Raw genomic sequence first — 14,259 nt, forward strand, 5'->3', positions numbered from 1 at the left:
AAAATTAGAGAGATTCGAGCACGCACGGAGGCTTTCCAGCAATTGTTCTTCCCGTGAACCATACGCGACTGGAACAGGAAAGGGAGGTAATGCAGTGGCACGAAAAGTGCCCTCCGCCACACACCGTTGGGTGGCTTGCGGAGTATAAATGTAGATGTAGATGTATGTGTTACTTTTATGTGTGTCTTGTAGTTTTCACACAGTTGCCTCCTGGAATCCTGGAGGTACTGACGAATAATGCTATTTAGAAGGACAATCCAGCATTGAATAATGACACTGTTATGAAAAGGATAGGTTACTTCTGACCTTATATAGGAGATGTTGAGTTACAGACAGGGATATCCTCTTTATAATATTATAAATCATAATAATTAAAATGTAATAAATTACAATAATTATTTCATAAAGATATTCACAATATTATGAAAAGGATAGGTTGCTACTCAATCTGTAGAATATTGCAGATAGACATACCCTTTTTGTAACACTGCCTGTGTATACAGTATCTGCCATTAAGATCCCACCTCTGTGATTCAAACTGACATGCAGTCCCTTCTAAAAACCTCAGGCTCCTCACAAGGACTTACACCTCAATCCATAGATCATCTTACCCCTCTGAAACCACGCACCCCCACCTTTTACCTTTTTCCTAAGATCCACAAACCCAATCATCCTGGCCGTCCTATAGTTGCTGGCTTCAAAGCATCTACCAAATGTATATCTGCCTTAGATGATCAACACCTACAACCCATAGTACAAGGACTTCCCTCCTATATTAAAGATACCACCCATTTCCTAGGTCACCTGAAATCCATCCCTGTTCCACTCCCACCACACACTTTGCTTGTCACCATTGATGCCATCTCCCTCTATACCAATGTCCCCCATGTACATGGTCTGTCTATTGCTGAACATTTCCTCAATCAGCAGCCACCTGATTCCAAATCTGTGACATCCTTCTTGCTCACCTTAATCAACTATATATTTACCAAAGATTACTTCACCTGTGAGGGGCACACATACAAACAGATCAGGGGTACGCCTATGGGAACTAGGATGGCTCCTTCTTATACCAGCCTTTTCATGGGTCACTTAGAGGGGGCTTTCCTGGGATCCATAAGCCTTCAGGCCCTGGTTTTGTTTAGATACATTGATAACATCTTTGACATATTGTGAGGCTGCCCTTTAAAATTCCTGGGATCTCTTAATACCTTCTCCCAATTAAATTTCACATGGTCCCCTTCTGAATCCCATAACATTTTCCTTGATGTTGATCTCATCCTCACTGAAGACCAGCTACACACTTCTGGCCACATTAAACCTACTAACAAACAACAGTACTTACATTTTGACAGTTGTCATCTTTTCCATATCAAACGTTCCCTGCCATATGGCCTTGGCATTTGAGGCAAACATATTTGTTTGAATGCAGACTCTTTACAGCAATACACCACCACTCTCACCTCAGCCTTCACTGGATGTAAATATCCCAACAGCTTAGTTCAAAAGCAGATTTCCCAGGCCATCACAGCCAATCTCGGTACTGCTGATTCGTTCAAAAAACTACTACGGAGCACACTACTTGGCATTAAGTACTATTCTGGTCTTGAATGAATTAATCAGCTACTTTGACAAGACCATCACTTCCTAAAATCATGCCCTGAAATGAGATCCATTCTGTCTGAGTTTTTGCTCACCACGCCTAGAATAGTTTCTCATAGCCCTCCCAATCTCCTCAGTATCCTTGTTAGACCCTATGCTCCTTCTGCACTCATCTCCCTACCCTATGGCTTCTACCCCTGTGACTGTTCCCACTGCAAGACTTGCCCTATGCACCATCCTGCAACCACCTATTCCAGCCCTGTAACTGGCAAAGGGAGAGCCACCTCTGAAATGACACATGTCATATGCCTGCTGTTAATAAACACTGTTCGGCCTTTTACATTGGCATGACTACCCACCGGTTATCAGTCAGGTGAATGGGTAGAGGCAGAGGGTGTAATACAAGCAACACACAATATCCTGTTGCCAAGCATGCGCTACTACGTGACAGTCATGACCTACAACATTACCTTTGTGCCTGTTTCACCTCATACACCATTTGGATTCTTCCCCCAGACACCAGTTTCTCAGAACACCACAGGTGGAAACTAGCCGTACAACAAGTCCTTGGTTCTCGCCAGCCACCTGGCCTTAATTTACATTAATTCCTTCCATCTCAGCATTTCTTCACAGTAACTATTCCTTTCTTCCCTCCATTTTAGTTTTCTTCATCTTTAATTTTCTGACCTGTCTATTTTTTGTTGTCACCTCCTCGAACCTCTGTTATATATGATGACTTAGTTTTCCATTCTTGTTAACTTATGCATGATGTTTTAGTAGTAACCTCTGTCTTGCATATTACTCTGTCTTCCACCTTTAAGCTCCCAGGTTTACGAATCTCATCCAGTGCACTCCCCAACAATCGGTGTTTCCTTCTTATCCCATCCAGTAAGTCTCCCCGACCTGGTCTTCTGGGTGACTTTTCTGAACTGTACCCCTTTCCCTAAATCTCTCCAGTCCTTTTCCTTCACCCCTCTTTCTTCCCCTTTAGCTCTTCTGCCAGAAGAAGGAACCACTGGCTCTGAAAGTTTTAAAAGTTAAATCTTTTTGTGTGTGTATTCTCCTGTCACCACTTGGTGAGCAGATTTTTTATCTTTCCACTTTCATTATATTGCCTATGTATAGGACTAGACAAATTAACTTGAAGGCAATGTTATGGTAATAGAAGGAGGAAGTAGATGTAGCTTAAATGGAAAATGTATCACATTAAGTCGAAAGAAGGCACATTCTCTCAGAATTATTAAGATCTTAGGCACATACTATGATAAAATTAATTCACCTGGTATGCAAGGTACATGAGAAATACCTACAGACTTCAAGAAAAATATAACAATTCCAGTTCTTTAAAGGAGACAGCTGCTAAAGGTGTGAAAACTTCAGAACCAGCAGCTTTACAAGTATTGGTTGCAAAATGCTGTCACAAACTTTTACAGAAAAGTGGAAAGACTTGCAGAAGTTGCCCTCAGCAAAGACCAGTTTAGCTTCTGGAGAAATGTAGGAATATATGAGCCAATACTGGCCCTGCAAGTTATCTTAAAAGATGGGCTAAAGAAAAGCAAACCTATTGTACCACGCTCTATGTGGGCACAACAACTAATGAGCTGTCTGTCCGTACACGTTGCTAATACCAAAATGTGGCTCATTCATGCCTGCGGTCACCCTGGCCAGTACACTGAGCCTTTGTTAGTCCCTGTCCTCCTGCTGCCTATCACCATCCCTGCTCCCACTCCAGCCCTCCATATTCATTATAACCCACCAAAGCCCCTGCATAATCCTTTTCCGTTGTCTATCCCACCACCCAGCACAGCCTCCCAATGCTGCACAAGGCAGCCCTATCCTGTCTTCATCACATCCCTGAACACCCCCCACATGGCCCCGCCATAACCATACTATTTCAACCTCTTCTCACACCTCTACCTTACCCCCACTACATGCTGCAGTTAGACTGTTGGCCAAGTTAGACACGGTTACAGTTGCACCTCAGTGCCTTGAGACAGTGGCAATGAATGTGAGAGTTGTCCTTGTGTGAATGTATGTGCGTTTTCTGCTTTCGAAGAATGAGTTTGTTAGAAAGCTGAAATATTTCTGGTATTCATTTTCATTGTGCCTGTCTCTGACTCAGTGCCTCCTCTGAATAGGGAGTAGCAATCTGTCTCTCCCATGTTGTTGTTAAATCTATATTTATAGCATCTGTGGATTCAAGAAAGCTTTTGACAATGTTAACTTGAATATTCTCTTCGAATTTCTGAAATTAACAGCAGGTTGAAGAGGCAGTAGGTTATGCAAAGGTGAAGAGACTTGCAGAAGATAGACTAGGATGGAGAAATGTGTCAGCAGCAGCAGCAGCAGCAGCAGCAGCAACAACAACAACAACAACAACAACAACATATTTTACAGTTATGAGAAGCATACAGTAGAACTGCTGCAACACTTAGACATATCTTTGTTTGCAATGTAGATGTTGTCATTTCTTTTGTTGTTACACTTTATTTATTCCTTATCCATGAACATCTGAAATTTAATATAGTTACAGGCCTTTTATTATTATTACAAAGTTATGAGCAAGTAACTAGTTTCTGTTCCTAATTGTTAATTTAAATTTTGATGTGCACCACTGAAGATTGCTTTGGAGGCTATGGCCGGCTCGCTACATACATGAGGGACAAGAAAGTGGACACAGACATCTGGTTGAATGCTGGCAATATGTTGCAAGGCAGCCTGTTCAGTATACTGAAGTTTGACCCCATAGTTGAAGCTATGAATAGTCTTCAATTTGATGCTGTGGTAAGTAAAAACTCTGTTTTGTAACTTCTCCTATGAGGAGTATGAACTAAGAAAACATTGCATGTAATCAGGAACTGATATTTTTGTGGTTATTTGCTGCATAAGAAAGTGCAGCTTGTACAAAATCCTGAAAATTAAAGGAGAGCTAAGCACACTCATTTGAAGAATAAAAGCTGTGACCTCTGTAGAAGACACTGTAATAAATTTTCTTAGACACCTCAGACACCATAGACAGCTTAGACAGCTCAGCAGCATTGCACTTACATAATTTAATTTCTATCACAAATTAAAGCTTTATTCATTCTTAAGACATGATATTGATTTGCAAGACTTGTCCTGATTAAACTTACTACCATGAGTTGGTGAACTTATAAAATATTATACTGAGAAACACAGATATGATGGCCACATTCAATTTGCCACTATGTCCTGAAAATCACAGCCGATTCTGAACATGACCTATGAAACATTTATAGAAACTTTCTCTGAAAATTACCTAGATCAGCTGTTTCATCACCCTACCTATAATGAAAAAACACTAGACTTGTTGGTGAAAAAATACCTGGCCTCCTTGAGGACCTTCACATATAAACTGGCATCAGTGACCACAGGGCAATTCTAGCAAGCAGTGAGCACTAACACACAAACAGTTAGGACAGTAAGCACATGTAAGTCTACATTTTGAGTAAAATTGATAAGCAGAAACATGTAAGACATGGGGAAGGCTGCTGTGTCAGATGTCAGGGAGGAGCAAGTACAGATTAGATTAGATTCAGTTTTCATTCCATAGACCCAAAAAATGAGATGATTCTCCTGGGTGTGGAACATGTCAGAAAGCATGACACAAAAACATAAAACATTTGAATATAATACTTACTACCCTGACCATTTGTGAGGAGATAGACAAAAATAAGCTAATACAATGCAGTAAACTGGGCTAGCTAATATTTACAGAATTAACACACTGTCAGAATGAAACACTGTTATCCACTATTAGTGAATTTATCATACACAAAATACCTAATCTTGACTGTTGTGACCAAGTGTTGTCAAAACTGAATTCCAACAGATATTTTTATTAAGCTGACTTAACAGTCTCTGTTAAGATAATCATCTATGGAGTAGAAGGAGTTGCCTATCAAAAAGTCTTTCAAACTCTGTTTAAACTGTGCTTTATCTAAAACCAAGTTTTTAATGGTTGCTGGCAATTTATTAAAAATGTGTATTCCTGAATATTGGACCCCTTTTTGGACCAAGGCAAGTGATTTTAGGCCTTTGCGTAGATTCTTCTTATTCCTAGTATTGATACTGTGTACTGTGCTATTGGTTGCAACAAATTTCATTAAGGAATAAATATACTGAGCAGCAGTGGTTAGCATACAAAGTTTCTTGAAAAGGTTTCTACAAGATGTTCTTAAATTTACACCACAAACGATTCTTATCACACACTTTTGCACCCAAAAAACTTTTGCTCGGTTTGATGAGTTGCACCAGAAAATGATCCCATACAATGAAATAGAATGAAAGTAAGCAAAGTATGCAAGTTTTTTTTATATTTATATCTCCTACATCTGACATCATTCTCACGGCAAATACAGACTTGTTTAGGCGTTTAAGCAATTCTGTGGTATACACTTCCCAACTGAATTTATTATCGAGTTGTAATCCCAGAAATTTAACACTGTCAACATCTTTGGTCTGCATGTATTCATATGTTATACTCATGCTGGAAGGAAATCTCTAAAAGGTTCTGAACTGCATATAGTGGGTTTTCTCAAAGTTTGATGACAAAGAATTAGCTTTAAACTACTTATTAATGTCAGTGAAAATTTGATTAGCAGCTGTTTCTAAATCTGTACTTGACTTGCTACTCATCACAATGTTTGTATCATCTGCAAACAAACTTAGCATCTGGCAATGTAACAGATGAGAGGTCATTAATATAAACAAGAAAAATGGATCCAAAATGGAACCCTGAGGAACACCACATGTAGTTAATTCCCAGTCAGATGAAGACTGACTGCTTACTGCACAGGTATTTTGCAACGACACCCTTTGTTTCCTGTTAAATTGATAAGACTCAAGCCATTTCGCAGCATGGCCAGTGACACCATAATACTCTAATTTACTTAGGAGAATGCTGTGGTTCACAGAGTCAAAGGCTTTTGACAGGTCACAGAAAATGTCAGTAGCCTGTAATTTAGTATATAATGAATTAAGTACATTCCCACTGTAAGTGTAAATAGCTTTCTCTATATCAGAACCCTACAGAAATCCAAAGTGTGACTTGGACAATACATAATTTGCAGTCAGATGCTTAAGGAGACGCTTGAACACAACCTTTTCAAATATTTTTGAGAAAGCCAGCAAAAGTGAAATCAGTCGATAGTTTGATGGTATCTCTTTATCCCCCTTCTTGTAATGAGGTTAGGTTCAGCATATTTTAGCCTGTCTGGAAATGTTCCACTGACAAGAGATTAATACACAAATAACTTAAAATAGAACTTAACTCGCATGAGCACTCTTTGATTAACTTTGTTGATATGTTATCATACCCACTGGAATACTTGGATTTTAAGGATTTTTATGATGGATGCTACTTCTTTGGGAGATGTGAGTGTCATTTCCATTTTACTGAAGTTATTTTTAAAGATTGGTCTCAGATACTCCATTGTACTGTTCACCGAACCTGGTAACCCCAAGCTGTCAGTAACAGAAATGAAGTAGTTGTTTAAGAGGTTTGCAACACTAACTGTCCTTGTTACCAAAGTTTCATTTATTTTTACAGCTACCCGTTCCTCTTCCTTTTTGACCCCACCTGTCTCCGTCTTCACAATATCCCACACAATTTTTATTTTGTTACCTGATGTAATTATCTTTTTCTCATAATAAAGCTGCTTTGATTTCTGGATTACTTGCTTCAATATTTTGCAGTATTCTTTGTAATGCATTACAGTTCTATCCTCAGAGCTGTTCCTAGATAGTAGATAGAGTCTCCTTTTTGTCCTACGTGATATCTTTATTCCTTGTTTAATCAACGGTTTATTTTTTGACTTGTGTGTGAGCTGAGTTACCTTTAGGGGAAAACAATTCTCAAAAGTGGAGGCAACTTTATTAATGAATGCTTTGTATTTTCCATTTGAGTCAGATGTATTGGTTCAAATTGCCCAGTTGGCTGTGTGGTCTAACGCACGGCTTTCCTGGTGGTGTGATGGATTTTTTTTTTTTTTACGTGCGTGCATGCGTGCGTGCGATGCACCAACTGCGACGGATTATACGTCGCTGCTGCAATGCAATTTCTTTATAATTTTTGTTCACCTACCTCTTTACAGCGGTAGATCTTCGCACGTAAACTCCTGACTGCAGCTACTTACGAGATCACAGAAAAGCAGTGTTGAGGAAACTGTAACCTCATAGCTACACGCCGGAGGCCACTATAAGTAAAATTTGCTGAAAGTTGTCTGTGTACTTTAAAGAAATGATTTGGAAAGGGGATGTCACTCCTGCTTTAAACATGAAGTTCAAATTTAAACCTTCAATAGATCTTTATTGCCATTAAGCAAGATCATCAGCCCACATTTACGAAAATTACTAAAGTTTCTGCTCACAGTTATCACCATACCTAAAACAGCCAGAACTTTTACCTTCCCAAGTTCCGAAACCAATTACTTGTAACACAGTCAATGATTGGCCAATTACTTCTGCACATGATATTCAGTGGTTGTCTTTGGTAAAAGTTTATGCTCGCCATAAAATACTCAGTAAGAATATACGCAGTATCGCCATGCTATATAATTCAAAGTTCACTTGCGATTTTCGTCAGAACGAATTATCACAACACTCTAAAGTTTTCATAAACAGTTTCTGGTCACTACCAGATACCATTAACACTGGACCATAATGCGGAAGTCATCCCAAGACTTCATCTTACACATAATGCGAAAAGTCACATCCAGCATAACCGCCTCCATTCAAAGCTAGCTCGTGATTCTCCTCTCACTCTCCCACCGCTCAAAACTATATCTCCTCGCTAGGTGGCCAACTGTCTCGCTTCTCATTGGCTGTCAAGACTTAAGACCAATGAGAACTCACTTCTAGGGCGCGGCTTGCGCCAATATCTAGCAAGCACCAACCACTTCTCTAGGCTCATTGACGTCATCAAATTAAGTAACACAAAACTCTCTAATTAAATAAACAAACCAAAATGAACTATAAGCTTTACTCTATATCTGGAAATTTATTATGTAGTCGTGAATGTTCTGGCTGTCTTATACATAAGCATACATACTTGTTTAATAGGGAAATGATACATACTTGGACATCCGACATTCACTTGTAGGGGAACTACTAGTGGATTCGTTCCCACATTACAGAGTTGGAACACTTGCCAGTTCCTGTAGAGAATTACATGAATGATTTTTATTAATGCCGAATGTCTCACATACTCTCACGCACACATTCTCATTCACACGCACCCTAACACACGATACACGTATTTACTTAGAATTCTTGAAATTATTATTATAGAAAAGTCACAGAGGTTTTCTGAAACTAAAAACTTTCCAAATTTATATATGAACACTGAAAGTGTCATCAGATCATCGTACGTAGACACTGAAGGTGAACTATTACATCACTGTATTTATTTAAATTCTTGACTGTTGGAAAATTACATTTTTTTATGGAATTTTACTAATTTCCAAAATACAACTATTTTTGATCTCGGACTTTGACATATTGTTTGTTTTCACAACAGAAGGATGTACATCAAATATGACGTTCCTCAGGTTATTCCTTTATTAGTTATTAATATTTTTAGTTTCGTATAATGTAAGTGGCCTGCCAGCACTACTCCACTGCTTTCACACGCGCAGCTGCAACAGAGGGTCGTGACGTCAGTCTGCAGGAGACAACTCGTCCCTTACTGACCGTATAATACTCTACCGGCTTACATTGCAGCCCACATACATTCTGAAGTAAAGCTTTTAATAGGCAAATGGGCGATCACGCACTAGTTGCGACGCCACAGCGGGAAGGAGCGCTGGCCCCCAGCACGAATCCACCCAGCGGATTTGTGTTGAGGTCCGGTGAGCCGACCAGTCTGTGGATGGTTATTAGGCGGTTTTCCATCTGCCTCGGCAAATGCAGGCTGGTTTCCCTTATTCCGCCTCAGCTACAATATGTTGGCAATTGCTGCACAAACAAGTTCTCCACGTATGCATATGGGGGTGGAAGTTCAACAATGGCTACTGTAAATGATGTAACCGACAGTTGCACAGTTGTGTTTCACAGTTCTTTACTTTCACTGTTCACAACCCCCCAATATTACACAATTATATGGCCAGTCCACTAATGGTATTTATTTGGATCTATTCGAAAACGTATTAGCAAAGCTGGCTCTTAACTTATTCCAAAATAATTACCAGGTTAGTCAAAAGTATTGCTGAAGGAACTGTTGAAAAGAAGGAATTTTTTATGTATTTAGTTAATTGAATGAGTTATGTTTTAATTGTAATTTCTGTTACTTAATCATTGAACTATGTATAGTTTCAGTGCCTATTATTGTGAGGATACACAAAGGACTGATTTTTGGTCTTGAGACAGTCAGTCCATGGCCCATTTTCAGACATGAAACATGTATTCGTTATATTAACAACACTGTGTCAACTTAACACTGGAATAAGTGTAACACAAATAGGCCACGTGTTAGAACAATTAATGGCAATGTCTGTTTAATTCATTTGAAAAATAGTATCACACATACCGTATTATTCTGCAAGAACTGTGAACTGTGTGGTTAGGTTTTTACTGCTCACAGATGTTCAACAGCAAACTGTTGTAGCAGTATGCTGATGTTTTCTGCAACCTATTAATGAGGCTTATCAACAATTACCAGTAGTGAACTGGCCATATAATTGTGTAATATTGGGGGGGGGGTTGTGAACAGTGAAAGTAAATAACTGTGAAATGCAACTGTGCAACTGTCGGCTACATCATTTACAGTAGCCATTGTTGAACTTCCACCCCCGTATTTCAGCCAGTATAACAGTGCAGTACGTCAACACTGCTGAGGACTGTCAACAAAGAAATAAAGCAGGCAAATGTCACAATTTCACTTCACAATACAAATCAATATAACACAAATAGCTTGTATTGTGTCTCGCACTTCAAAACTTGTCCAGCCAACTCACTGCACAAAAAACAAAGATTTACCTCTAACATGTATCATATATTGATCTATTTAGGCAAAATCATATTTGAAACAAGCATTACATAAATAAAATAAAATAATTGCCTATCAATTTTGAGAATTCCATAATCATCATTGTAATTACATCAAGGGTTTATAAAAGTTGACATTTAAACATTTTCAGGTAGCTATTTAGTGGTGGGTATTTGGTTTTTATGTTTTTGATATGGTATTGGTCATTTTATATGATCCAAGATCGATTAGTACATTTATCTCACCATAACTTGTTTTAATCTGCAACGGGGAAAAATAGTTCAACATAGTATTCACATTTCCCTTTCAGAAAATCCCACATGGTTACACCATATTCTGACCATTGACACCCTCTTGTTTCCCAAAGTTGATTCATTAATTTTTGAAGTAAGTTACTAATGTGGGTGGCTGGTCACATTTTCACAGCGCTTGCCATGCTGAGATAGTGACAGACTGCAGCGAAAGATAGTGACAGCAAGGGAAAACTACAGCTGTAATTTTTCCCAAGGGCATGCAGCTCTACTGTATGGTTAAACGATGACGACATCCTCTCGGGTAAAATATTTTGGAGGTAAAATAGTCTCCCATTCATATCTCCAGTCAGGGACTACGTAGGAGGATATTATTACCGGGAGAAACAAAACTAGCTTTCTATGGATCAGAGCATGGAATGTCAGATACCTTAACTGGTCAGATAGATTAGAAAATTTAAAAAGGGGAATGGACAGGTTAAAACTAGCTATAGTGTGAATTAGTGAGGTTCGGTGACAGGAGGAACAAGACTTCTGGTCAGGTGAATACAGGATTATAAATACAAAATCAAATAGTGATAATGCAGGAGTACTTTTAATGATGAATAACAAAACAGGAACACGGGTAATCTACTGTGAACGGCGTAGTGAACCTATTATTGTAGCCAAGATAGACACGAAGCTTGCATGCATCACAGTAGTACAAGTCTGTAAGCCATCTAATTGCACATATGAGGAGGAGATTGAGGAAACGTATGATGAGATAAATGAAATTATTCAGATAGTTAAGGGAGACAAAAATTTAATAGTTGTGGGGGACTGGAATTCAATAGTAGAAAAAGGAAGAGAGGGAAAAGTAGTAGATGAATATGGAATGGGGGTAAGGAATGAAAGAGAAAGCTGTCTGGTAGAATTTTGTACAGAGCATAATTTAATCATAGGTAACACTTGGTTTAAGAATCATGAAAAAGGGTTGTATAAGTGGAAGAGACCTGGACACATTGGAAGGTTTCAGGTTGATTATATAATGGTAAGACAGAGATTTTGGAGCCAGGTTTTAAATTGTAAGACATTTCCTAGGGAAAATGTCGACACAAACCACAATTTATTGGTCATTAACTGTAGATTAAAACTGAAGAAACTGAAAAAAGGCAGTAATTTAAGGAGATAGGACCTCGATAAACTGAAAGAACCAGAGTTATAGAAAGTTTCAGTGGGAGCATTAGGGAATAACTGACAACAAAAGGGGAAAGGAATACAGTTGAGGAAGAATGGGTAGCTTTGAGAGACAAAATAGGGAAGGCAACAGACAACCAAGTGTGTAAAAAGATGAGGGCTAGTAGAAATCCTTGGGTAACACAAGAGATATTGAATTTAATCAATGAAAGGTGAAAATATAAAAATGCAAAAATTGAGGTATGTGAAAGGGAATACAAACATCTAAAAATTGAGATTGACAGGAAGTGAAAAATTGCTAAGCAGAAATGGCTAGAGGAGCATATATCACTAGTGGTAAGATAGATGCTGCATACAAGAAAATTAAAGAGATTTTTGAAGGAAAGAGAACTACCTGTATGAATATCAAGAGTTGAGGTGGAAAATCAGTCCTAAGCAAAGAATGGAAAGCAGAAAGGTGGAAGAAATATGTAGAAGTCTAAACAAAGGAGATGTACTTAAGTACAGTATTATGGAAATGGAAGAGGGCATAGATGAAGATGAGAAGGAAAATATAATACTGCGTGAAGAATGTGACAAAGCACTGAAAGACTTAAGTCAAAACTAGGCCCAGGAATAGACAGAATTCTGTTATAGCTACTGATAGCATTGGGAGAGCCAGCCATGACAAAACTCTTCCATATGGTGAGCAAGATGTATGACACACGTGAAATACCCACAGACTTCAAGAAGAATTACAAAGAAAGCAGGTGCTGACACGTGTGAAAATTACTGAACTATCAGTTTAATATGTCACAGGTGCAAAATACTAACACAAATCCTTTGCAAAAGAATGGAACAAGTGGTAGACGCTCACTTCAGGAAAGATCAGTTTGGATTCTGAAGAAATGTAGGAACACGTGAGGCAATACTGACCGTATGATTTATCTTAGAAGATAGATTAAGGAAAGATAAACCTACATCTATAGCACTTGAAGACTTAGAGAAAGCTATTGACAATTTATTTATTTATTTATTTATTTATTCATTCATCCATGGAACAATAAATATTGTATGGATGTCGTCAGTTTACAACACATGAGCACACATTTACATTTACAATGAAACAGGTTTCTCATATTTTGTGTAGTTTTTATAACTAGTCATACACACATTTATAATTACATAATATTTTGGTGATAATGTCATATGTTGCTAATAATCTACATCTATGTTAAATATTCTTTTACAGTATAACAACTTTTACTTACTAACAAGGTTTTAAGCTTTTGTCTGAAAGTGAGGGGCTCATTTATTTCTTTAATTTCCTGTGGTTATTTGTTATACAGTTTTATCCCATTATAAAATATACTTTTTTGCGTCTTTGCCTTGTTCTTTCTATCTAGATGGAGGTGGTGACAAGCTCTTGTTTCATGGTCATATTGAGATTTTTCTTAATGAACATAATGTTCTGAAAGATATACTCACAAGAAACAGTTAGAATGCCTAGCTTTCTAAATAATTCTAGACAGTGGGCCCTGTTGTCGCTGTTTGTTATTATCCTTATGGCTCTTTTTTGTACTTTGAACACAGTTTGTATGTTGCTGGCACTTGTTCCCCAAAACATGATCCCATAGCTGAGGACTGAGTGTAGATATCCGTAATATGTTATTTTAAGACAGGTATTATTGCATACCGGTGCAAGAATTCTAAGAGCATAGCATGCTGTGGATAATTTCTTTGCCAAAATGTTGACATGGTTTGTCCATTTCAATTGGCTGTCTACATTCATCCCTAAGAATTTGGCACTTGTTACACATTCTAATTCATTATTATTAACTTTTATTCTAATGGCATTGTGTTTTTTGTTCAATTGGAAATTTATATAGTTAGTTTTCTTTACATTTAGGGTTACTTTATTTTTTAATGACCAGTTGTGGACATCATTGAGAGTCTCGTTTGCTCTTTCTGACAGTTGTGTTGGATTTTCACCTGTTATTACTATGTTGCTGTCATCAGCTAAAAGTATTTTTTCTCCATGTCTGATACTTTGTGGGAAGTCATCAATGTATATAAGAAACAATATTGGGCCTAATAAACTTCCCTGTAGGACGCCTATATTCACATTTTTTCCGGGTCAGACAGGTGTTTTATAAGGGAATTGTTGACTGGAATACTCTCTTTCAAATTCTAAAGGTGGCAGAGGAAAAATATTGGGAGCAAAAGGCTATTTACAATTTATAC

At 38.0% G+C, this 14,259-nt stretch overlaps 1 protein-coding gene across 1 annotated transcript in view; it reads left to right on the forward strand.

The window, feature by feature from the left end:
- Positions 1–14,259, forward strand: part of LOC126146144 (snake venom 5'-nucleotidase-like) — a 115,468-nt gene that overhangs the window by 8,525 nt on the left and 92,684 nt on the right. The window contains exon 2 of the mRNA XM_049915606.1: positions 4,223–4,386. Within this exon, the coding sequence (XP_049771563.1) occupies positions 4,223–4,386 (164 nt within the window). The remainder of the gene's footprint in view (positions 1–4,222; positions 4,387–14,259) is intronic.

The sequence above is a fragment of the Schistocerca cancellata genome, chromosome 1, assembly GCF_023864275.1.
Source record: "Schistocerca cancellata isolate TAMUIC-IGC-003103 chromosome 1, iqSchCanc2.1, whole genome shotgun sequence".
Taxonomy (NCBI): Eukaryota; Metazoa; Arthropoda; class Insecta; order Orthoptera; family Acrididae; genus Schistocerca; species Schistocerca cancellata.